Source organism: Hylobates moloch, unplaced genomic scaffold, assembly GCF_009828535.3.
Source record: "Hylobates moloch isolate HMO894 unplaced genomic scaffold, HMol_V3 SCAFFOLD_15, whole genome shotgun sequence".
Taxonomy (NCBI): Eukaryota; Metazoa; Chordata; class Mammalia; order Primates; family Hylobatidae; genus Hylobates; species Hylobates moloch.
This window is the reverse complement of record NW_026652290.1, coordinates 6,450,082-6,474,970: the sequence shown is the minus strand read 5'-3', so window position 1 is coordinate 6,474,970 and position 24,889 is coordinate 6,450,082. Positions and strand designations below refer to the sequence as shown.

General features: G+C 45.6%; 1 protein-coding gene across 1 annotated transcript; it reads left to right on the top strand.

Annotated features, from left to right (window-relative positions):
- The first annotated feature begins 31 nt into the window (after positions 1 to 31).
- EIF4A3 (eukaryotic translation initiation factor 4A3) lies at positions 32 to 11,585 on the top strand. Its single transcript, XM_032179131.2, has 12 exons — positions 32 to 269; positions 2,832 to 2,904; positions 5,025 to 5,091; positions 5,491 to 5,553; positions 6,701 to 6,833; positions 7,087 to 7,167; positions 7,680 to 7,821; positions 8,574 to 8,712; positions 9,353 to 9,468; positions 10,518 to 10,625; positions 10,722 to 10,849; positions 11,342 to 11,585. The coding sequence occupies exons 1-12, from the start codon at positions 101 to 103 to the stop codon at positions 11,356 to 11,358; spliced, it is 1,236 nt and encodes a 411-aa protein (XP_032035022.1). The 5' UTR covers positions 32 to 100; the 3' UTR covers positions 11,359 to 11,585.
- Positions 11,586 to 24,889: the final 13,304 nt, after the last annotated feature.

Sequence of the window (24,889 nt, the reverse complement as noted above, 5' to 3'; positions counted from 1 at the left end):
AAGCACGTCTCACGCTTTCGTACGCTTAAGGCGTCCGTTCTCGGCAGCGGCAGCCAGATCCTGTGCGTCGCGCGCTGTGCTCTTCCGCGGTCTGTGAATCATGGCGACCACGGCCACGATGGCGACCTCGGGCTCGGCGCGAAAGCGGCTGCTCAAAGAGGAAGACATGACTAAAGTGGAATTCGAGACCAGCGAGGAGGTGGATGTGACCCCCACGTTCGACACCATGGGCCTGCGGGAGGACCTACTGCGGGGCATCTACGCTTACGGTGAGCGGGCGGGGGCCAGCCGGGGGCGAGTCGGGGGCGAGCCGGGGGCTGAGGGCCCGACTGGTGACTCCCGGGCCGGCCCTGCGCTCCGGAGGTCGTGGTCAGGGTCGAGGCATGGGGGCCAGTGACGTGCGACCCCCACCCCCGTCCTCGCCCTCGCGCCTGGCTGTGTCGGCGCTTTCGGTGTGTGTCTCCTGTGCAGAGCTCGGCGCTGGGTCCGTCGGGGCCTGCAGCCTCTTCGAGGCACCTCAGCGTTGTTCATTCAGCAGATAACTGTTTTCTGCCTATTCGCTTTTCTAGGTACTTGGGTTTTGGCGGTAAACCAGATGAGTTTGCGTCTTTACGGGTTTTGAATTTCGTTTGGGGGGACAACATACGGTCAGGTTGCCCAGGCAGTGGTTGTTGCTGTGAAGAGCCTGAAGCGGGATAATTGAATAGAGTCGTACTGGGAAGGAGGAGAGAATTAGTAAAGCAGAGAGGTAAGGGGGTTCGCAGGAGGGGGTGCCATTTGAGCAGAGGTCTGGATGAAGGAGACTGTTAATGAGAAGAGGGAAGAGCAGTTGGGGCAGAAGGAACAGCTGGTGCCAGGGCCTTGCAGCCCTTAGCCAGCTGCATAGCTGCATTCCAGGAACTGAAAGAAGTCCCCTGTGGTGGGATTTTGGAGAGCTAGTCAGGGGCCAGATCTAGCAAAGACGTGTAGGGTGACGAATAATTTGAATTTCATTTAGAAATCTAGTGGGAAGCCACTGGAAGGTTTTAAGTAGCTATGTGACACGATCACATTTACAGTTTTAAAGATTCTTCTGGGTGTCGTGAATTTGAGGTGAGGCGAGGCAAGGCAGGAGAGGAAACAGAAGAGTTGGGAGCTTTTGCTCCAGTTCAGGGAAGAGAGGATTGTGCTGCCGTGGAGATGGAGTACCAGGGAGCTGACAGCATGGGCTGATGGATTGAACGTGAGTGACAGAAGAAGGAGAGTTGGAGTGTTTTGAGTAACCGGTGGTTGATGCTGCAAACATTTGGCTAGGTAGGCAGCACTCCAGAGAGTCAGAATCAGGAGCTGTCTCTTGGTATGTTTGAAAGATCTGAGGAAGTTGAGAGAGAGCCTGGAGAAGAGGTTGGGTTGGGCACATAGATGGGAATGACCAGCATCTGGGATAAATGGCCTGTGTTTAATGCTTGGGACAGGGACATTTTTTATCCTGTAGTTCTCTTCCTTTTCTTTTCTTTCTTCCTGTTCTTTCTGACAGTCCTGCTGTCACCAAGGCTGGAGTGTAGTGGCATGATCTCGGCTTACTGCAACTTCCACTTCTGGGGCTCAAGCAATTCCTTTGCCTCAGTCTCCCGAGTAGCTGGGATTATAGGCGTGGGCCACCACGCCCTACTAATTTTTGTATTTTTAGTAGGGAGGGGATTTTGCAATGTTGCCCAGGCTGGTCTTGAACTCCTGACCTCAGTGATCTGCCAGCCTCAGCCTCCCAAAGATGGCATTACAGGTGTGAGCCACCCCACCTGGCCTTATCCTGTAGTTCTTGATGCCACAACAGTTTGGACAAAGTGAAGCGAAGTTGCTGAGGATGGGTGGTGAAAAAGCATCTCAGCCAGCCTCACAGCGAGGCTGACAGCCCCACCTGGTTTCTTGGCACTCAGGCGGTCCCTGCCCTAAGACACTGTTGCTAGTTTCCCATCTATGTGCTTGCTCTTCATGAAGAGTTTAAATCATCTGCTATATTTGCGTTTGTGTTAAGATGGGAAATTGTGCTACATTTTCTTTTGTTTCTTATTTTTCGCTATGCCCCAGAACTGAGCAGAGGTACATTTAAGAGACTACCAAAAAATAATTGAAATAGAGTTTTTGTACATACAATTTTATTTACTTACTTGAAAAACACCTGGTTCTTCTTCAAAATAGCCTCACCCTTTGGTGTAGTAGTTGCTTTGCAGGAGAGATGGTGTTGTAGTTAGTGAGCTGCATCCAGACAGGAGAACAGCATAGGACACCCTGCAGTGTGACCCACGCAGGCTAAATGGAGTTGTGGACCTGTCAGCAACACACAGACTTAATGCTAGCTAGTAGGAGAGAACAATGGCTACAGTGACTTTCCTGTTTTTTTTTTTTTTTTTTTAATTTAAAAAGTGGTATAGGTTGTTTGTAATCCAGTCAAACCTAAGGAAGTAATTAGAGTAAAAAGTAAGCTTCTTTCCACCCCTCTACTGCAGTAACTGCCAGGAACATTTTGGCACTTATACTTCCAGATGCTGCATGCCTAGAATATTCTTTTTTTTTTTTTTTTTTAAACAAAACTGGTGTCTCTATATTCTACAGTTTGGTGGTTTTTTTAAAAATAGAGATTTGTCTTTACAAATAATATCCCATGTTAGTGTAGAAATCCACTCAGCCCAATTCATTGAGCCCCTGGGTTTTGAGAGCTAGCTATGTTGAACACTGGGTTAGGCTGGAGGACAGGTTCAAAAAACAAACCATGTCTGCCCCTGAGGAGCTCACAGTACAGGGTTTCTATGCTGTCATTGTGGTTGGAGCTAATTTTTTGTTTTTATTTGCAGGTTTTGAAAAACCATCAGCAATCCAGCAACGAGCAATCAAGCAGATCATCAAAGGGAGAGATGTCATCGCACAGTAAGTCGTCCTGGGGTGCGGCGCAGGGCTGGATGTAAATTTGGGCAGCGCAGTGCAGTTAGATGCTCTGGGATGACTGTTTCCCTCAGCTTCTACACACTCAGTTCCAACACTTTCCCTGACTTTAGCCACAGGGTTTAATAATTTTTTTAATTTGTGTTCTCTACTGTAGAAAGCTTTCATTTTCTTTTTGAGATGGAGTCTCGCTCTGTCGCCCAGGCTGGAGTGCAGTGGTGCCATCTCGGCTCACTGCAACCTTTGCCTCTCAGTTTTAAGCTGTTCTCCTGCCTCACCCTCCCAAGTAGCTGGGATTACAGGCATGCACCACCACGCCCCGCTAATTTTCATATTTTTAGTAGAGACGGGGTTTCACCATGTTGGTCAGGCTGGTCTCAAACTCCTGACCTCAGAAGACTTCTGTGGGTAGAGGTGTGGGGGTTTTCCAGCTGCGTGTCCTCCATTTCAACTCTCACACCACCTGCCTGGAGATAGGCCATATCCTGCAGGTCGAGGGCTCAGTCCCCACGACTACCCTCTTTTCAGACACCAGTTATAAGTTCGGACCTCTAGAACTTCTGACCAAGCAGTTTCAAGTTGGGGTTCCCACGATCCCCTCTTTTGGTTGGGTTAATTTGCTGGAACAGCAGCTCAAAGAACTCAGGAAAACACATTTAGTGGTTTATTATAAAGGGTACTGCAGAGGATACAGATATGGGGGGAGGGATGCAGCCTCCAAGGGGTGGGTGGTCACCTCCCGGAACCTCCTTGTGTTCCACTGTCTGTGTTCAGCCATCTAGAAGCTCTTCGAACCCAGGCCTCTTGGGTTTTTATGGAAAATTCCATGAAGTCAGCATTCTTTCCCCCACAAGGGAATAGGGCAGGAGCTTTTCTGGGATAATACCATAATGCTTTTTTAAAAAAAACTTTGAAATTTAAATTTTTTACTTTTTTCGAGACAGGGTCTTACTCTGTCTCCCAGGCTGGAATGCAGTGGTGTGATTACAGGTCACAGCAGCCTCAAGCAATCCTCCCACCTCACCCTCCCAAGTAGCTGGGGCTACAGGCACACATCACCATGCCCAATTAATTTTTGTATTTTCTGTAGAGACAGGGTTTCGTTGTGTTGCCCAGGCTGCTCTCAAACTCCTGGCAATCTGCTTGCCTTGGCTTCCCAAAGCCTTGGGATTACAGGCGTGAGCCACTGTGCCTGGCCTAAACATTTTTTTTGTTAAGATATGGGGCCTCACTTCGTCACCCAGGCGGGAATGCAGTGGTGCAGTCATAGCTCACTGCAGCCTCTCACTTCAAGGATTAAGGAATCGTCCCGCCTCAACCTCCCAAGTAGCTGGGACTGCCAGAATGTGCCTCCATTCCTGGTTAGTTTTTTGTTTTGTTTAGAAATGGGGTCTCTTGCTGTATTGCCCAGGCTGGTCTCGAATTCCTGGCTTCAACCAATCCTGCTTCTGCATCCCGGAGTGTTGGGAATACAGGCCTGAGCCACCACGCCGTGAAATGAGGGTCTTTATGACTCACAATCTGAAAGGCAGGGAAGATTAGAGCCCTGCTGTGCAGCAGGTGAAAGGAGGGCAGAAGGTCAGAGAGATTGTTTCCTGAGGCCTAACCCATCAATTTAATAAGACTGTAACAAGGGCTATGGGAGCTGTGAGCTAGGAACTGTGGATGAAAACTTGTATATAGCCATATCTCCTAGCACCACAAATCCTCTTTTAATAGCTTTATTCCTCATTTGCCTAATTTCAAAAAAGACTCATTTACACAAAAATTTCTTTGGAGGAGTTAGTCCAAAATCCTAGAAGGAAAAGGGTTGTATTTAGATAAAGGGGAGTCCTCCTTTTTCTGACACCTGTGAAACGCCTCTTGAAGCTACAGAGTCTGTGGCTCCTTTGCCCCCATGCAGAAGCCGTATCTACTCTCTTCATGGACACTTAACAAGCTGTGACACTGGGCCCAAGTCCCGCCTCCTTGCAGTTAAGATGTTATTGGGTACGGGGGCTTGTTGGAAGAAGGTACCTAAGTGCCTCTGGAGCCCAGGCCTTGGAGTGCAGCTGTGGTGTGGCCTGTCCTCCCTCTAATCCCACTGCTCCTGTTTCGTTGAATAGGTCTCAGTCCGGCACAGGCAAAACAGCCACCTTCAGTATCTCGGTCCTCCAGTGTTTGGATATTCAGGTAATTTGCCATTCTTAAAACAAACTGTTCTGTAATTCTAGGAAATATTTGCTTTTTCTTCTGTAACTACAGTGTTCAAAAAGCAAAATTTAAAATTTTCTAGTATGTATTGACTCAGCAAATTTTTACACAGTCTTACTTGTACACTAATATTTGCACTCATATTCTGTCATGATTTTCTATTTAATTAGAGGAAGCTCTTGTCTGCAGACGAGGATCCTGACACATTAAGTTATTGCTGGATTTGCAATTTAAATGACATTAATATCTGCTAACCTGTAAGAGATGAGAAGTATGATTAATATGAGATACTATTTCTCATGTAGATCTGAGTGTGAATTACTAGTCCACCTTGATAATACTGAGGATTCTCTATTTTCTGATAAATTATTTCACCAGGTTCGTGAAACTCAAGCTTTGATCTTGGCTCCCACAAGAGAGTTAGCTGTGCAGATCCAGAAGGTGAGGTGGCTAAAGATGGCGTTGCCCGATTTACAAGTACTGCTTCTGTGATTTAGTTGTGAAACACCGACTTATTTATTTGATCCAATCCTGTTTTCTGATACCTCAAAATTTTCTTCCTGATTAACATTTTGCCATGAATCATTATATAAATGGCTGGTTTGTATTAAGTCATTTTTGGTGTGGCTTGTGTGCTCTCAGTATTTTTTTACAGCCTTAGAAATGTAGATTTTTCAGCGAAAAATCAATTTTAATAAAAGTAAATTAGGCCGAGGTGGGTGGATCACCTGAGGTCAGGAGTTTGAGACCAGCCTGGTCAACATGGTGAAACCCTGTCTCTACTAAAAATACAAAAAATTAGCTGGGCGTGGTGGCAGGCACCTGTAATCCCAGCTACTTGGGTGGCTGAGCAGGAGAATTACTTGAACCTGGGAGGCAGAGGTTACAGTGAGCTGAGATTGTGCCATTGTACTCTAGCCTGGGCAAGAAGAGTGAAACTCCGTCTCAAAAAAAAAAACTGTACCCATTTTATACTTAACGTAGTATAAAGATGTAGGTTTAAAAAGATGTATATTAAGATGTTAATGTTGGTGTCTTTGGTGGATGGGATTATGAATTTTATATATTCTTTTCTGTTAATGGTATAGCTTTTGTAATAAGAAACCAGCAGGCCGGGCGCGGTGGCTCATGCCTGTAATCCCAGCACTTTGAGAGGCCGAGGTGGGCCGATCACGAGGTCAGGAGATCGAGACCATCCTGGCTAACACGGTGAAACCCTGTCTCTACCAAAAATACAAAAACAAAATAAGCCTGGCGTGGTGGCGGGCACCTGTAGTCCCAGCTACTTGGGAAGCTGAGGTGGGAGAATGGCGTGAACCTGGGAGGTGGAACTTGCAGTGAGCTAAGATTGCACTGCTGCACTCCAGCCTGGGCCACAGAGCAAGACTCTGTCTCAAAAAAAAAAAAAAAAAACAGCAAAATTAACTTGTTTTTGTCAGAGAAAAGAGCAGGAGAATTTTGTGGTTTCGAGATAATAATGGCATAAATAATAATTGGTGATCATCTTGGAGGAGAAACAATCTTTCTTTTTGGAAAACATGGATATTTCTCTCTCCCACCCGGGACGTGAACCTGTGCTTTGATTTAGGGGCTGCTTGCTCTCGGTGACTACATGAACGTCCAGTGCCATGCCTGCATTGGAGGCACCAATGTTGGCGAGGACATCAGGAAGCTGGATTATGGACAGCATGTTGTCGCGGGCACTCCAGGGCGTGTTTTTGGTAAGCACTTTTGTCGCTAAAAATGGTGCTGTCAGTAGTATTTGTAAGAAGTGCTTAAATGGTACAGGACAGCTTTCGATTTGGTCGGCCGCATGGTAGACTTTTGCACCTGGGTCACTTTCGGGAGGTGGAGGGAAGGTCTCTGGAACGCTGAGACCAGCTGGAATGATGAGCGCTTTCTTGGGAGCCTCAGGTGTGATTATTTCAAAATCTCAAGATGTGATTTGTCTTATTTCGAAATCTCATGTTATAGATATGATTCGTCGCAGAAGCTTAAGGACACGTGCTATCAAAATGTTGGTTTTGGATGAAGCTGATGAAATGTTGAATAAAGGTATGAGTAACAAAATAATTACTTTTCTAGTGACATAATTCTTAGTTCTTAAGTTTTCACAGTGTAAAATTGAAACAGCCAGTGACTGTTCTGAATGTGAATAGTGTTTTCATTGTGGAAGAACAATTGTGCCTTGGTGGCAATTATGAACAAAAAATTCCTACGTTGATTTTATGTATTTATTCATTGTGGGTGACTCAGGCCAGCCTCTCTGTTGCCTTTTATTTGGCGTCTAGGACTCTTGGGGTGGGTTTCTTGATCCCTAGAGCACTTCAGATTGAAGAAGCACCAAAGGGAAACCAGATTCCCTCACCCAGATAACACTCTGGTGGGCGGGGAGTACAGACGGAGAGAACGCGTGGATGTGGCCTGGTTCTGTAAAAATGAGATTTCTTGTCAAACGTACCTTATCACCACTCTGCTTCTAGCCCAGTGGGAACACTGGGTGTGCACCTTCCGTTTCTGGGTGTGCCACCCTAAACGTCCCTCACCTGTCTTGCTCCCTGTCCCAGGTTTCAAAGAGCAGATTTACGACGTATACAGGTACCTGCCTCCAGCCACACAGGTGGTTCTCATCAGTGCCACGCTGCCACACGAGATTCTGGAGATGACCAACAAGTTCATGACCGACCCAATCCGCATATTGGTGAAACGGTAGGAGCCCCTCTTGTCAAGTTTACTAAACACTGGGCCGCATTTATAAAGGATTTTATGTCGTAATTTCAAAAACTTTTTATAGCCAGGGTCTGGCTGTGTTGCTGAAGCTGGTGTCAAAATCCAGGCCTCAGGCTATCCTCTTGCCTGAGTGTAATGGAATTTAAAGCATGCAAATTCTTTTAAAATTCCTGTTTTGAAAAAACAAATAGGCTGGGCAACATAGGGAGACCCTATCTCTACAAATAATAAAAAATTAGCCAGGTAGGGCGGCACATGCCTGTAGTCCCAGCTACTCAGGAGGCTGAGGTGGGAGGATCGCTTGAGGCCAGGAGGCTGAGGCTGCAGTGAGCTTTGATTGTGCCACTGCACTTCAGCCAGGGCAACAGAGCAAGACCCTGTCTCAAACAAAACAAAACAAAACAAAACAACCCATCTTTTACAATACTCATTGTGGTTTGAACCAATAATTCTAAATTTAAAAATTAGGTGACTGTTATTTACTTATCAGTGTTTTGTTTAGAATCATATTCCATGTGGTGCACATTGTGAAATGTTAAGTAGGATACAGAATGGAGGCCTGTGTGGCGGAAGTGGTGACAGGATGGAGGACAGGGCTGGGGCTGCTGGGTCTGCACCAGATATCATGGCGTGACCTTCTCCACCGGGGTCTCCCTGGATCCTGGCTTGGCCCACCCTCAAGTCCTAGCTGGAAGGATGAGTATGTAACAGGATTTGTCTTTGTTCTTCAGTGATGAATTGACTCTGGAAGGCATCAAGCAATTTTTTGTGGCAGTGGAGAGGGAAGAGTGGAAATTTGACACTCTGTGTGACCTCTACGACACACTGACCATCACTCAGGCGGTCATCTTCTGCAACACCAAAAGAAAGGTAAGAGGCACTGCATGGCCTCCCTGTGCTTGAAGGGAAATTGCAGATTGAGTCTCTGAATGACTTAAATCAAGATTTTTCAGTAAAGGGCCAGTTTGTCCATATTTTAAGCTTTCAGGGTGTGTGGTCGCTTGCAAAAGCAGCTGTAGACAATATGCAAATGGTCAGACATGGCTGTGACCATTAAAACTTTATTTACAGAACAGCGATATCAGCCACCCCTAAAGATTCAGATTTCGTTGGTTGAAGGTGTAACCCAGGCCTGAGTAGTTTGAGATCCCCAGGTGATGGTAATGTGGAGGCAGACCTGAGAACTGTCGGCCACTTTCCTGAGAAAGGAAAGGAGTTGGGCTACATTCTAACAAGATTGGAATTCAAATTTCAGATGAGAATGAGCACACCTGGCCCTCTCCCCCATAGATTCATTATATGGAGAAAATGAAGTAAGAGGGTTTTGTGAGTGCACCCCAACATTTTCTGGGAAAAAGTTTGTACATCCAGTTAGGAGATTCTGAGTTTTAAGAGCAGTTACCTTATGAATATTGATGCTGGTTCTGCAAATGATGGGGGTAAAGTCCCGAATGCACATCTCTGGTTTGGTATACGAGCTTGCAGTAGCATCTGCTGATTGGATTTGTAGGTGGACTGGCTGACGGAGAAAATGAGGGAAGCCAACTTCACCGTGTCCTCAATGCACGGAGACATGCCCCAGAAAGAACGGGAGTCCATCATGAAGGAGTTCCGGTCGGGCGCCAGGTGGGTCCGCTACGCTGTGGCTCTGCAGGTCAGGGTTTGCTAGACTGTGTGCTGAGCACTTCATATGCACTGCCTAAGTGCAGGCCCCACACCTGGGGGAATGACAAGCTCCTGCTCTGAAAGCTGAGGCCCTGGGTGAGCAGAAAACCTTCCAGTTAATGAGGGGTCTGCTGTGCTCCTGTAATACTTCGGTCGAGGTGATGACTAGCCTTAACTAGCCAGGTTGGTCACCTTGGTTACAAGTGTGTGTCTTCTTTTCCAGTAAGTAGGGGGTTCTGTTCGTCGTTTGATTAGTTTAATTCCACAGTGGTCAGAAAGCGTGGATTGGGTGGTTTCATTCATTTGAACTTGATTCAGACTTCCTTCTTTGCCCACCTTGTGGTCAGCTTAACAAATGTGCTGTGTGTCTTTTTTTTTTTTTTTTTTAAAGACAGTCTCACTTCATTACCCAGGCCGGAGTGCAGTGGTGCAATCTTGGCTCACTGCAACCTCTGCCTCCTGATTTCAAGTGATTCCCGTGCCTCAGCCTCCCGAGTAGCTGGAATGGCTAATTTTTTATTTTATTTTATTTTTTATTTTTTTTTGCATTTTTAGTAGAGACGGGGTTTCACCATTTGGCCAGGCTGGTCTCGAACTCCTGAGCTCAGGTGATCCATCTGCCTCAGCCTCCAGCAGTGCTGGGATTACAGGCATGAGCTGCCATGCCCGGCTGAAGTTACTGTTTTTAATTTTTTGCCAGGCAAAAGTAAAATATTTTTCCCAATTATTGGTTTAGGACCGACTAAACAAGTTAAAGGTAGTCTAGTAAAAGATGTCTGTCTTTTTAATTTGATGGAGCACATGACCGAAGTAACTAAATCCACCAACAGCCCCTCTGCACAGGGGTTTCTGGTGCCGTCCCTGAGGCTTCACGTTTGCAGACTAGTGGGAGGGGAGAATCTCATATTTTGGACTTGTAGCCAGGATTCCTTAAAATTAGCAATGGAAGCAAGTCCAGTCTTACACTTGTATGAGTAATTTAATCGCCTCAAACACACTTTGTTTTGCAGCCGAGTGCTTATTTCTACAGACGTCTGGGCCAGGGGGTTGGATGTCCCTCAGGTGTCCCTCATCATTAACTACGATCTCCCCAATAACAGAGAATTATACATACACAGGTAAGGTGCAAGCTCTCATTGGCTTCACTTCTGTGACACATTTACTAAATCTTGATTGCTATATATACTAACTGTAATATTGTTCTATTCCTGAAGAATTGGGAGATCAGGTCGATATGGCCGGAAGGGTGTGGCCATTAACTTTGTAAAGAATGACGACATCCGCATCCTCAGAGATATCGAGCAGTACTATTCCACTCAGATTGATGAGATGCCTATGAACGGTAGGAAATCGTACAGCTCTACTGTAATTGTAGAGGGAACTTCCCTATTCTTAGTTTGGGGCACTTGAGTGTTTTTTTGTTGTTGTGGTTTTTTTTGTTTTTGCTTTTGAGACGAAGTTTCGCGCTGTCACCCAGGCTGGAGTGCAGTGGTGCGATTCCGGCTCACTGCAACCTCTGCCTCCTGGGTTCAAGCATGCTGCCTCAGCCTCCTGAGTAGCTGGGATCACAGACACGTGCACCATAGCCAGCTCATTTTTATATTTTTAGTTGAGACGGGGTTTCACCATGTTGGCCAGGCTGGTCTCGAACTCCTAGCCTCAAAATGATCTGCCCACCTCAGCCTCCCAAAGTGCTGGGATTACAGGCGTGAGCCACTATGCCTGGCCTGTTTTTTGTTTTGAGAAGTCTGTTGTGAGGTTTTAATTAAATTTACATTACAAATTTTCATTTTGTTTGTATTGTTCCTTAATCTGTTTCTTTCTTCACTTTCAGTTGCTGATCTGATCTGAAGAAGCAGATCAATGGGATGAGTGGAGACTGTTCACCTGCTCTGTACTCTGTTTGGAAGTATTTAGATCCGGCTTCTATTTAATGGGGTTTATATGGACTCTCTTCTCATAAATGGCCTCCCGTCTCCCTTCCTCCGAAGAGGATACAGGGATTCTGCTCTCTTTTCTTATTTACATGTAAATAATACATTGTTCTAAGGCTTTTTCATTAAAAATTTAAAACTTTTCCCATAAACTCTATATTTCTAAGATGCCACCAGCTTCTCTAGTAACTTACTGTGTAGTCTTGGGTCATTTCACTCATTTTTCTTTTTTTTTTTTTTTTTTTTTTTTTTTTTTTTTTTTTTGAGACAGTCTCCCTCTGTTGCCCAGGCTGGAGCACAGTGGTGTGATCTCCGCTCACCGCAAGCTCCACTTCCCGGGTTCATGCCATTCTCCTGCCTCAGCTTCCCAAGTAGCTGGGAGTACAGGTGCCCGCCACTATGCCAAGCTAAGTTTTTTGTATTTTCAGTAGAGACGGGGTTTCACCATGTTAGCCAGGATCGTCTCGATCTCCTGACCTCGTGATCCGCCCACCTCAGCCTCCCAAAGTGCTGGGATTACAGGCGTGAGCCACCGCACCCAGCCCATTTCACTCACTTTTCTAATCTTTTTTTTTTTTTTTTGGAGAGAGTTTATTGTTGATGAGTTTTGCTCTGCCGCCCAGGCTGAAGAGCAGTGGCACCATCACAACTCATTGCAGTCACAACCTCCTGGGCTCAAGCAATCCTCTCACCTCAGCCTCCTGAGTCGCTGGGACTACAGGTGCATGCCAGCACACCTGGCTAATTTTTAAATTTTTTGTAGAGACAGGGTCTCACTTTGTGGCCTAGGCTGGTTTGTCACTTGTGGGTTTAAGTGATTTTCCCATCTTGGCCTTACAAAGTGCTGGGATAACAGGTGTGAGCCACCATGCCTGGCCTCATTTTTCTAATTTTTTTTTTTTTTTTGAAAAGCCAGGATCTCCCTGTCGGTCGCCCAGGCAGGAGTATAGTGGCAGGATCATGAGTTACCACAGTGTTGACAAACTAAAACAGATAATTATCTGTTTAAATATTTAAATTATTAAAGTATTATTTAAGTTATCTGTTCAAATATTTAATTACCTGTAGCTTTATAGGCACACAGCATCGCAGCTGCCCAATTTTTAATTTTTTAAATGTTTTTAAAGACAAGGTCTCCCTCTTTTGACCAGGCTGGTCTTAAACTCCTGACTTCAAGCAGTCCTCCCGCCTCAGCCTCTCAAAGTGCTGGGATTACACACATGAGCCACAGACCAGGCTCTAAATTTGAAATGGAAATGTTAAAGCTGGCCCCTCCCTTCCTGAAATTGGTTGGGGTGATCATCTTGATTTCAGGGTTAGGGTGAGCTTGGAAATAGTTTAACATTTCATCAGGTGATTCTACTTGAAGCCATCTGAAATTGTATAGTTTATGAATGGAACTTCCTTTCACTGAAACTGTGACTGGTCCCTTGCTAGCCAGCTGGTGGCTGGTAGACCAGCTGCTTCATCTGGAGTTGGTTAGAAATGCAAGTGCTCGGGCCCTGCCCTGGCCTGCTGAGTGAGAACCTGCACTTAACAAGGCTCCCGGGTGGCACTGCTGGCAGAGCGGGAGGAGCACGAGGCTACAGGCCCAGGAAGCTTAATGAGTTCCTGACAAGGAGGAAGCAGATAGAAGTGTGTGCAAGGCATTTGCTCAGCAGCAGTGGGGAGTGACGCCCGCCACAGCTCTGGCCAGTGCAAGCCTTAATGTCCGTATCTGCAGGCGCCTGAGCTCACTGAGGCTCACCTGGTCTCATCAGGAGCTGCTGCCAAGCTTGTGTGAGAGGTGAGGAGTGGCTCAGGTTTCCACACAGTCACTCCAGAGGACTGAAGGCTTCCATTACCTGTAAGAATGATTCTAGATGAATAAGCACACGGTGTTACCAGCGGAGGAGGCAGCATTGGTGCCTTGGGGAGGAGATGGCAGGAGAAGGGGGTGGGGCTTAAGCTACCCCACACACCGTCCAGGAAAGATCATCCTAAAAGGAAAGATACAGAACAAGTGTTCATGAAAATGTCAAACTGTACTGACAAATCAGAAATGGTATGTGATTATCCAAGATTTAAAAACCACCAATCCTAAAGGTTGATAAGGAAAGTTTCCAGACTTTCTGGAGAGCAGCCTGGCCCTTGGGCAGTCAGTGATGAAAATGCTATTTCCTTTTGGTGGTGTGTGGTTCTGCTGCAGGCAGCTGTCTGGAATGTGGACTGCTCCAGGAAGTTCAGCGTTGCTCCTACCTGTGCCAGGGAAGGATGCTAAGTGCTCACGGATGGGGCGTGGTGCGGGAAGGGGTGGAACATTTGCAGTGATGCTGGGAAGAGAAGGGTACAAAAGGCAGAGAACTCATGGAGGTTCTTGGGAGGGTGGTTTGGGGCCAGGATCCTCCCAAAGTCCAGATGGAGTCAAGTTCAGGCAGGGAGTCTGCTGAGCCCTGCTAGGTGGGTATCATTAATCCTCCTACCCAGATAGAACTCACAATTTGATGACTGTCCATCCAGTATTTTAATTCATCTTGTGCATCTATCTGTACATGAAGACCTTTTTAAGCAAAAATTGTAACCCACTTTGCCATTATTAGCTCAGGTTTTTGCTTAGTAATGTATCATACATATTTCACTATGTTAAAAAAAAAAAAGCTACTTGTCCAGCCTCTATACCGTGCTTCCTTTGGAAGCAGTTGAAGATTCATTAGAATAATCTTTTATTTATTTTTTTGAGATGGAGTTTCGCTCTTGTTGCCCAGGCTGGAGTACAATGGTGCAATCTTGGCTCACTGCAACCTCCACCTCCCGGGTTCAAGCGATTCACCTGCCTCAGCCTCCTGAGTAGCTGGGATTATAGGTGCCCGCCACCACGCCTGGCTAATTTTTCATATTTTTAATAGAGTCGGGGTTTCACCATGTTGGCCAGGCTGGTCTCGAACTCCTGACCTCACGTGATCCTCCTGCCTTGGTCTCCCAAAGTGCTGGGATTATAGGCATGAGCCACTGTGCCTAGCCAGAATAATCTTTAGAAGTGATTTTCTTGATCAAGGTACATGTTTCAAATTAACGTTCCAGGAAGATTTTCTACCAATTTATATTCCTAACAATATATTTTCTGTATTTTTTTGGGGGCGGTTGAAATTTATTCAACAAATATATGTAGGGTGCCTTGTCTTAAGCCAGGCAATTTTCCTAAAAGAAAAACCATATAAAAAGGGTTCTAACCAAGAGCTAGAGTGTCCTGACCCTTTGAGGTATGTCTAAAGTATAGAAATAGAATGGTAATGTTGATGCTGTTGGCATGTTTCTTTGTAGTAAGATTGTTTAAAATAATACATAGACATAAAATGTATGACGAAAATAGCACAGCACCGAAGAAAGGAGTAATGGAAGTATACTGTCAAGATTCTTACACTATTACTTGAAGGCAGATTGTGATGAATTAAAGATGTAAAATATATATAAAAGTGTTAAGCAGTTTTTAGATATGAACCTTTAAAGCAATACAAAAATGTGAAACAGAAATAAACAGCCAATGTAGGAGACAAAATAGAGCTGTAAGGAATACTTAATCCAAGAATCCTGAGAAGGAAGGAAAAGGGAACAGAGAACTTATGAGATGGACAAATACAAAACAAAACGGTAGTAGGTTCAAAATAACCATGTCAATAATTACATTTATTACATATTGTCTGTCTCCCCTCAAACTAAAAGAAAAGCAAGCTAAACCCAAAGGAAGCAAAAGAAAGAAAATAAAGATAGTAGAAATAAATGAATAGAAAAATAGAGAAAATCAATAAAACCAACGGTTCATTCTTTGAAAAGATCAACGATTGACAAATCTTTAGCAAGTCCAAGGAAAAAAATGTTCAAATAACTAAAATCAAGAATGAAAGAGGTGATGGTACAGCTGACCTTACAGAATACGAAGTGTCAGTGCCATGAATTGTTTGCCAACAGATGGACCTTGATAAAATGGAGAAATTCCTAGGACAAACAGACTGAGTCATAAGTAAAAAGATTAAATCAGTAATCAAACTTTCAATAAAGAAAAGCCAAGGCATGTGAATCCTGCTAAACTTTTACAGAATTATCACCATCACAATTTTTTTTTTTGACACAGAGTTTCACACTGTTGCCTGGGCTGGTGTGCAGTGGCACAATCTTGGCTTGCTGCAACCTCCGCCTCCTGGGTTCAGGTGATTCTCTTGCCTCAGCCTCCCGGGTAGCTAGGATTACAGGTGCCTGCCACCACACCCAGTTAATTTTTTGTATTTTTAGTAGAGATGGCGTTTTATTACGTTGGCTGGGCTGATCTCCTTGTGATCTGCCCCCCTCAGATTCCCAAAATGCTGGATCACGAAATCTTTCAAAAAATACAAGGCAGAACATTTCCCAACTCATCCTGAAGCCGGCATTAACCTGATACCAAAACAAAGCTACCACAAGAAAAAACTTGATCAGTATCATATGAATGTAGATGTAAAAATCCTCAAAACACTGGCAAAACAAATCCAGCAATATATAAAAAGGATTGTACACTGACAAAGTGGGGTTTATCATAGGAATGGAAAGTTGGTTTAATATCCAAAAATCTGTCAATGTAATACACCCTATCAATAGAATAAAAGACAAAGTCCACATGATGATTTACAGATGCAGAAAAAGCACTGGACAAAATCCAGCACCTTTTCAAGATACAAAATAATGGAAGGAGGCTGCTTCAACCTGATAAACAGCATCGATGAAAAACCACAGCATTACCCGCTAAGGTTGGGAACAAAACAAGAATGCTCTTGCCATGTTATTCCAACATTGTACTGGAACTTATGAGCCAGGACAATTAAGCAAGAAAAGAAAGAAGGCATCCAGATCGGAAAGGAAGAATCAAAACTCTCTAGCCACAGATGACATCATTTATACCTAGAAAATCTTAAGGAATTTATACATTTAAAAAATCACCTATCAGAACTTATAAATGAGGTCAGCAAGGTTGCAGGATATATGTTCAACATAGGAAAGCCAGTGTTTCTGTACACTAGCAGTCTGAACAACCTGAAAATGAAATTAAGAAAATAATTCCATTTACAATCGCATAAAAAAGAATGAAATACGTAGGAATAAATTTAACAAAAGAAGGGCTATACTTGTCCACTGAAAACTACAAATAGCTTGTTGAAAGGCATTGCAAACCTAAATACATAAATGTCCCAGGTTCATGGATTGGAAGATAACTTTCCCAAACTGATTGATATAGTTAGTTAGGCTTTGTGTCTCCACCCAGATCTCATCTTGAATTGTAATCCCCCTAATCCCCACATGTCAAGGGAGTGACCAGGTGGAGGTCATTGAATCATGGGAGCAGTTTCCCCATCCTGTTCTTGTGATAGTGAGTTCTCACAAGATCTGATGGTTTTATAAGGGGCTCTTCCCACTTCACTTGGCACTTCTTGCCACCTTGTGAAAAAGGTTCCTGCTTCCTCTTCACCTTCCACCATGATTGTAAGTTTCCTGAGGTCTCCCCGACCACACTGAACTGTGAATCAATTAAACTTCTTTCCTTTTTAAAGCACCCGGGCTCGGGCAGTTCTTTATAGCAATATGAAAATGGACTAATATACTGCTCTGCAGTGTTGAGAATGTGGAGAAATTGGAAGCCCCATACATTGCTAGTGGGATTGTAAACGGGCACAGCCTTTATGGAAAACAGCTTGGCAGTCCCTCAAAATGTTGAACATAGGAGTTGACCTAGCAATTCTCCTCCTAGGTCTATAATCAAGAGATTAAAAAAAAAAATCTGCACACATAAACCTAATGTGTTCATAGCATTGTTCATAAGAGCCAAAAAGTGGACACAAGCCAGATGTTCATCAGCTGTAAGCAAAACTGGTGAATCCACACAATATTACTTGGCAATAAAAAGGCATGAAGTGCTGACACACTACAACCTGGATGAACCTCAACAATATGCTAGGTGGAAGAAGGCAGACACAAAAGGCCACACGTGGTGTGATTCCATTTATATGAAATGTCCTGAACAGGTAGATCCATAAAGACATTAGCAGGAAACCATTCACAGTGGTTTCAGGAGCTCGAGGTGGGAGGAGGGGGATGGGTGAAACGAGGAGTGGCTGAAAATGAGTATAGAGTTTCTTTTGAAGGTGATTATAATGTTCTGGAATTAATTAGATAATCGTGATGATTGTACAAGTGTACTAAAAACTGAATTGCATACCTTAAAATGGTAAATTTTATGGTACGTGAATTACATCTCAGCACAAATATGAGGAATCTCATGCATCCTCCTCTAAAATTACACTTAAAAAGCAAAAAGCACAAGCAAGGGAAAAAAAGCAAATTGCCTACTGCAAAATTAAAAGACAGATATTGTTAGGCTGGATTATAAAGCCATACACAACTATATACTACTGCTTATGAGAAATATAAAGACAAAAGTGAAAAGATGGAGAAAAATACACCATGGTAATGCACACATCAAAATAAACCTGAAGCAGCTCTGTTAATATTAGACAAAGGAGATCTCAGAGCAAAGAATATTGCAAGGGACAAAGAGAGTCATTTAATAATGATAAAGGGGTAGTTCATTAAAAGGATATAACAATACTAAATACCTATGCATCTAAAAACAGAGCTTCAAAATACAGGAAATATAGGAAGCAAAAATGGACAAAACTGCAAGGGGAAATAGACAAATCCACAGTGGTAACTGGGGCTTTCAGTAACCCTCTCAGGAAGAAGGCACAGGTGTCCTCTCCCTTCTGTTCAATATTACACTGGGGATTCTGGCCAGTGCAACAAGGCAAGAGGAAGAAAAGGCCTCCAGAGTGGAAAGGAAGAAGTCTTTCTTCACAGATTATATGTTTCTCTATCTAGAAAATCCTAAGGAGTCTACCACAAAGCCACTGGAACTAATAATGGAGTTTCGGGAAGGTAGCATTCTACAAAGTCAATATAAAAGAGTCAGTTGTATTCCTATATGCTAGTAATGAACACCTGGAATGGGAAATTTGGAAAACACCACCATATACAGTACCATCAAATACATGAAATACTTGGGGGTACATTTGACAAAAGATGAGCAAGCTCTGTAATTGAAAGCTACAGAACATTGCTGTGAGAATTAAAGATGTAAATAAATGAGAGAGACACTGAGCAGATTGGAAGAGTCGATATTGTTAAGACATCAGTTCTCCCCAGGTTGATGTATAGACTCAACACAATTCCAACCAAAATACCAGGAAGGCTTTTTTGGGAGAGTGGGGATAGGGCTAAACATTGACAAGCTAGTTCTAGAACTTATATGAAAATATAAAGGATCTAGCATAGCCAGAACAACTTTGGAAAAGTGCACCAAGCTACTCCTGATACCAAGAAATATTATAAAGCTACAGTAGCAAAGGCAGTGTGGTAGAGTCATAAATATAGACCTGTTGTAGATCCAGGGAAAACAGTAGAAAGTTCAGAAAGACTACACATTTATGGTCAATGGATTTCCAACAAAGGCTCTTAAGCAGTTTTATGGGGAAAGCATAATGATTTTTGCTGTGTTGTGTTTTTTGTTGTTGTTTTTTGTTTTTTAAGATAGTTCCACTCTGTCACCAACACTGGAGTGCAGTGGCCACGATTATAGCTCACAGCAGTCTTGACCTCCTGAGATCAAGGGATCCTCCCACCTTAGCCTCCTTAGTAGCTGGGACCACAGGCATGTGCTGCTGCATGCATCTAATTTTTTATTTTTTAAATTTATTTATTTTGAGACAGAGTCTCACTCTGTCGCCCAGGCTGGAGTGCAGTGGCGTGATATCAGCTCACTGCAAGCTCCACCTCCCCGGTTCACGCCATTCTCCTGCCTCAGCCTCCTGAGTAGCTGGGACTACAGGCGCCCGCCACCATGCCCAGCTAATTTTTTGTATTTTTAGTAGAGACGGGGTTTCATCGTGTTAGCCAGGATAGTCTCGATCTCCTGACCTCGTGATCCACCTGCCTCAGCTTCCCAAAGTGCTGGGATTACAGGCGTGAGCCACTGCGCCCAGCCTAATTTTTTGTTTTTTGTAGAGACGGGGTCTTGCTGTGTTGCCCAGGCTGGTCTCTAACTCCTGCTCAAGAGCTCCTCCTGTCCCGGTCTCCCAGTGTTGGGATTACAGGCATGAGCCACCACACTGGCCCTATAAAGAAGCTTTATGTGGTAGGTAGAATAATTGTCCTCAAAGATTGCCATGTCCACATCTCTGGACCTTGTGAATATGTCACATTACATGACAAAAGGGACTTTGCAGAAGTAAGTGCAGGATCTTGGATGGGGGATCCTGGATTATCTAGGTGGACACAATCTAATCACATGAGCCCTTAAAAGTCAAGACTATTCTTTGGCTATGGTTGGTCAGAGAATGATGTGATGGAAGGAAGGACAGGCATGAGAGGGACTCAAGCCCCCCATTTCTGGGGTTGAAGAAGGCATGAGCCAAGATATGGGGGAAGCCTCTGTAGGCTGAGTAGGACCTCTGACTGACAGCAGGGAAACAGAGACCTCAGTGCTACAACTGCATGAAACAATTCTGCCGGTAGCCCATGTGGGCAAGGAGATGGATTCTCCCCCGGAGCTTCTGGAAAGCAAGGCAGCCCTGCTGACACCCTGATTTCAGCCAGGAGAGCCCTTGTATCAAATTTCTGACCTATGGAACTGTGATGAAATACATTTGTGTTATTTTAATTCCCTAAAACTGTGATCACGTGTTATGGCAGCACTAGAAAATTGACATTGGCTGGGCGTGGTGGCTCACGCCTGTAATCCCAGCACTTTGGGTGGGGGGATCATGAGGTCAGGAGATCGAGACCATCCTGGCTAACACGGTGAAACCCCGTCTCTACTAAAAATACAAAAAATTAGCCAGGCATGGTGACAGGCACCTGTAATCCCAGCTACTCGGGAGGCTAGGGCAGGAGAATGGCATGAACCCGGGAGGCGGAGCTTGCAGTGAGCCAAGATTGCGCCACTGCAGTCCAGCCTGGGTGAAAGAGCAAGACTCCGTCTCTAAAAAAAAAAAAAGAAAAGAAAAGAAAAAAAGAAAATTGATGTATGTTATAACTCTATAATAAGGAACGACCCAGTTTTAACAACGGGCAAAAGAGGCAAACAGACACTTTACCAAAGAAGATTTATGGATGACAGATAAGTCGGTGAAAAGATGTTCAACATCAGTAGTCATTAGGGGAGTGTAAGAGCCACAGTGAGATACACAGTCACTAGAATGGCTAAAAGGAGACAGACCACGCCAAAGCTGGCCCGGATATGCAGCCCCTGCCAACTCCCCTGCACTGTCGGGAGGAATGCAGAATGGTGCAGCGATTTGGAAACAGTTTGGCAGCCTCTTAAACAATGAATGGTTTACCTCCCACATGAACTGACCACATCATCCTTGCTATTTGCCCAAGAGAAACAAAATAATATCAAAGACTTGTCCATGACTGCTCATAGCAGCTTTATTCATAATAGCCAAAAATTGCAGAGAGGGGCTGGGGGTGATGGCCCACATTTGTAATCCCAGCACTTTCAGAGGCCAAGGCAGCAGGATGACTTGAGGCCAGGAGTTCCAGACCAGCCTGGGAAACACAGTGAGACACCATCTCTACAAAAAAATTTTTAAGATTAGCCACGTGTGTTGGTGCATGCCTGTAGTCCCAGCTGCTCAGGAGGGTGAGGTCGGAGGATCACTTAAACCCATGAGGTTGAGGCTATGGTGAGCTATGATGGTGCCACTGCACTCCCGCTTGGGTGACAGAGCAAGACCATGTTTTTGTTTTGTTTTGTTTTTTGAGATGGAGTCTCGCTCTGTTGCCCAGGCTGGAGTGCAATGGCACGATCTCGGCTCACTGCAAACTCCACCTCCTGGATTCAAGCAATTCCCCTGCCTCAGCCTCCCAAGTAGCTGGGATTACAGGCGCCCACCACCACGCCCAGCTAATTTTTGTAGTTTTAGTAGAGATGGGGTTTCCCCATGTTGGCCAGGCTGGCCGTGAACTCCTGACCTCAGGTGATCTGCCTGCCTCGGCCTCCCAAAGTGCTGGGATTACAGGCATGAGCCACCGCACGCAGCCAAGACCCTGTCTTTAAACAAACAAAAAAATAAAAAACAATTCTGATATCCATAAAGGACAGATAAAGAAATGGTGGCATCTGCATACAATGGAAAACTATTTAGCAACTAAAAAGGATGAGTTATTGATGGATAAATCTCAAAGAAATTATGTTGAGTAGTGTGTGACGAAAAAAATTCCCCTTTATATAAAATTCTGTAAAATACAAAGAAATATATTTTGACAAAAAACATACCAGTGGTTGCCAGTCAGTGGGTGGCTGGAGACTGGAGTGGGGGGATTCCAAAGAGGAGCAGGAAACTTTGAGGGTGATGGAGATGGTCACCATCTTAATTGTAGAGCTGGTTCACAGACATCCATATGTCAAAACAGATCAATTTGCACGTTTTAAATATGTGCGGTGCATTGTCCATCGATTATATTCTCTCACGTGGGCATCACCGACAGGAGTCCTGTCTATTTCAGTCACCGTTTCATCCAACTCCAGGAACAGAGCCTGACCCAGAGCGGGTGCCCAGCACACGTGGGGAAGAACAATGAGTGTCCGGCTCCACCCATGGTTCTGACTGTGCTTCCAGCCCGGATGCTCTGCTCTTCCCACAAACCCTTTTCCTTGTGAGGCAGCTGGAATCACTCTGTTGCCTGCATTCCCTGTTCCCCACGTCACACCTGGGTTGTTCGGGAGGCCAAGGGAACAGCTGTAGGTGCCACCGCAGAAGTCCGTCTTCTCTGCTAATGCTGAGCTTTTTTCCCTCTTGTCCCTGGCATGCAAATAACCAGCCTGTTCACATTCCACCCTCTCACCTGGGCCTCCCCTCCGGCCCTCACCCACCATAATCCTGGTCATGTGGCCTTCTGCAGGCAAGTATGTGGGGGTGGGGTGGTATAGGGGCACCATCCCTTGTCCTAGCTCCTCTCTGAGCCTCCACCAGATCAGGAAGAGCAGGCATAAGGCCCACAGGGCCCCACAGTGGCCGCCAGAGGGCTTCTCTGCAGGCCGTGTAACGGATTATTGATGTCATTGATTTGCAAAAAGGAAAGCTGGGCCGTTGTGGAGACACACCTGGAGGCTGCTGCCAGACAGCACTGATTCCTCCTTGGAGTGGGCTGGGGAGGCAATTGTCTTCAGAACGCCAAGGACCTGTGGGCTCCACGCCAGGCCTTTGACTAATGTCTTACACTTGGAGATTCTCTGCTGGTTTCTATTATCAGCCCTGTCTTTCTGATCCATTCCCCACCAGGCAAGGAAAGAAAGGAAGCGTTTATATTAATCTATACCAATGTAAACGGGAAAGAACGCACCACCCCTTGCAGGACCAGCCACAGAATGTGCCAAGGGCGCCTCACAAAATGAAAGGCTGTGGGGCCCCTTGTTCAAAAGTTATTCACAGTTTCAAGATGGCGACCGTGGAGCATTAAACCCAGCTGCGGCCTGCTGAGCTCAGGGCCTGTGGGCCTGCATGGGTCACACCTGTGAAGCTGGCCCAGCCACACGCAGTGACTCATTGCCCAGAACATCAGCCAAGGGCATTTTGTCACCAACAGCAGGCCTTGTTTTAGAGGCTGAGCTGGGAGAGAAATGAGGGGGCTGAGCCAAAGACCCCCAGGATGTCTCCTCCCAGGGCAGAGTGTACCAGCTTGAATGCTCCCAGGCACTAGGACGTCTCCACTACAAGGCTCCCTGGGGTCCGCTTCCACATTGCTTTATTTTCATGTATTTATTTGAGACGGACTTTCGCTCTTGTTGCCCAGGCTGGAGTGCAGTGGCGCGATCTCGGCTCACTGCAACCTCTGCCTCCCGGGTTCAAATGATTCTCCTGTCTCAGCCTCCCGAGTAGCTGCGATTACAGGCATGTGCCACCACGCCTGACTAATTTTGTATTTTTAGTAGAGATGGGGTTTCTCCATGTTGGTCGGGCTGGTCTCGAACTCCCAACCTCAGGTGATCCGCCCACCTAGGCCTCCCAAAGTGCTGGGATTACAGGCCTGAGCCATCACACCTGGCCTATTGCTTTAAAATTCACCTAAGTTTAATAGGGTCCCACTGAGGCAGGGCCTGTATTAGGCACTGGTGAGAAAACAGATGAAGCTGCCTTGGCCGCTGCCTTGAGGTGCCCACAGGCCAGCATCCCATGTAATGGGCTATACCGTGTGGACCACCCTCTGAGGAGATCCCTGGCCTCTCAGAGGATGGAAACAACTCCTCTCCCCACCCTGACCCTGACCCTGTCCCTCCCCACACAGGGAGCACTGTCCCACCCCACGCCAACCTCCTCACTCAGGACTCCTGATAGCTCTGTCCTATGGTCTGAAGGTTTGTGTCCCCCCCACCAAATTCCTATGTTGAAACCTAATCCCCAATGACATGGTTTTAAGAGGTGAGGCTGGCCGGACGTAGTGCCTCATGCCTGTAATCCCAGCACTTTGAGAGGCTGAGGCAGGCAGATCACCTGAAGTCAGGAGTTCAAGACCAGCCTGGCCAACATGGTGAAATCCCATCTCAATTAAAAATACAAATAAACTAAAATACAAATACAACTAAAGATCCAATTAGCCAGGCATGGTGGTGGATGCCTGTAATCCTAGCTACTTGGGAGGCTGAGGCAGGAGAATCACTTGAACCTGGGAGGCAGAGGTTGCAGTGAGCCAAGATTGCACCATTACACTCCAGGCTGGGTGACAAAAGTGAAACTCGGTCTCAGAAAAAAAAAAAAAAAAAAAGTGGTGGGGCTGTTGGGAGGTGGTGAGTCCTGAGGGCCCTCCAACCTCATCAGCAGCTTTTAGCACTCAAGGGAGCTTGTCTTCGCCTTCCACCACGATGATGGAGAGTGCGCCATTTATGATAACGAGAGCAGCCCTCACCAGACAGAACCTGCCTCCATCTTGGACTTCCCAGCCTCCAGCCCTGTGAGAAATCCATTTCTGTTGTTTATAAATTACCCAGTCTCAGGTATTTTGTTACAGCAGCGGAAGAAGGGTCAGATCCTACAAGGGGCTGGGCAGTGGCACAGAAGGTGAGGACGCTGATGGCTGGTCCAGGCTGGCCGAGGCCACCAAGCTCTATCAACCCTCCCTGACCGTCTTGGGGGTCAACTGCAGACCTGGTGGGCCTGGCACAGCGTCAGGGGATGACGCCCTCAGCACCAAGGCCAGGCACGCTGCCGGCCTCAAGACAAATGTCCCTGCTTCTTAACCCCACATGGGACTAGGATGAGGGGAGGAAGTAACATCTGTTCTTGTCACTACTACGTCCACCTTACAGAGGAACTTTAGGGCGCGAGATGACTTAGTGATGTCTATCTGGATGGTAAAAGTGGCACGTGGGGGTCAGGCCCTGGCCTGTGACG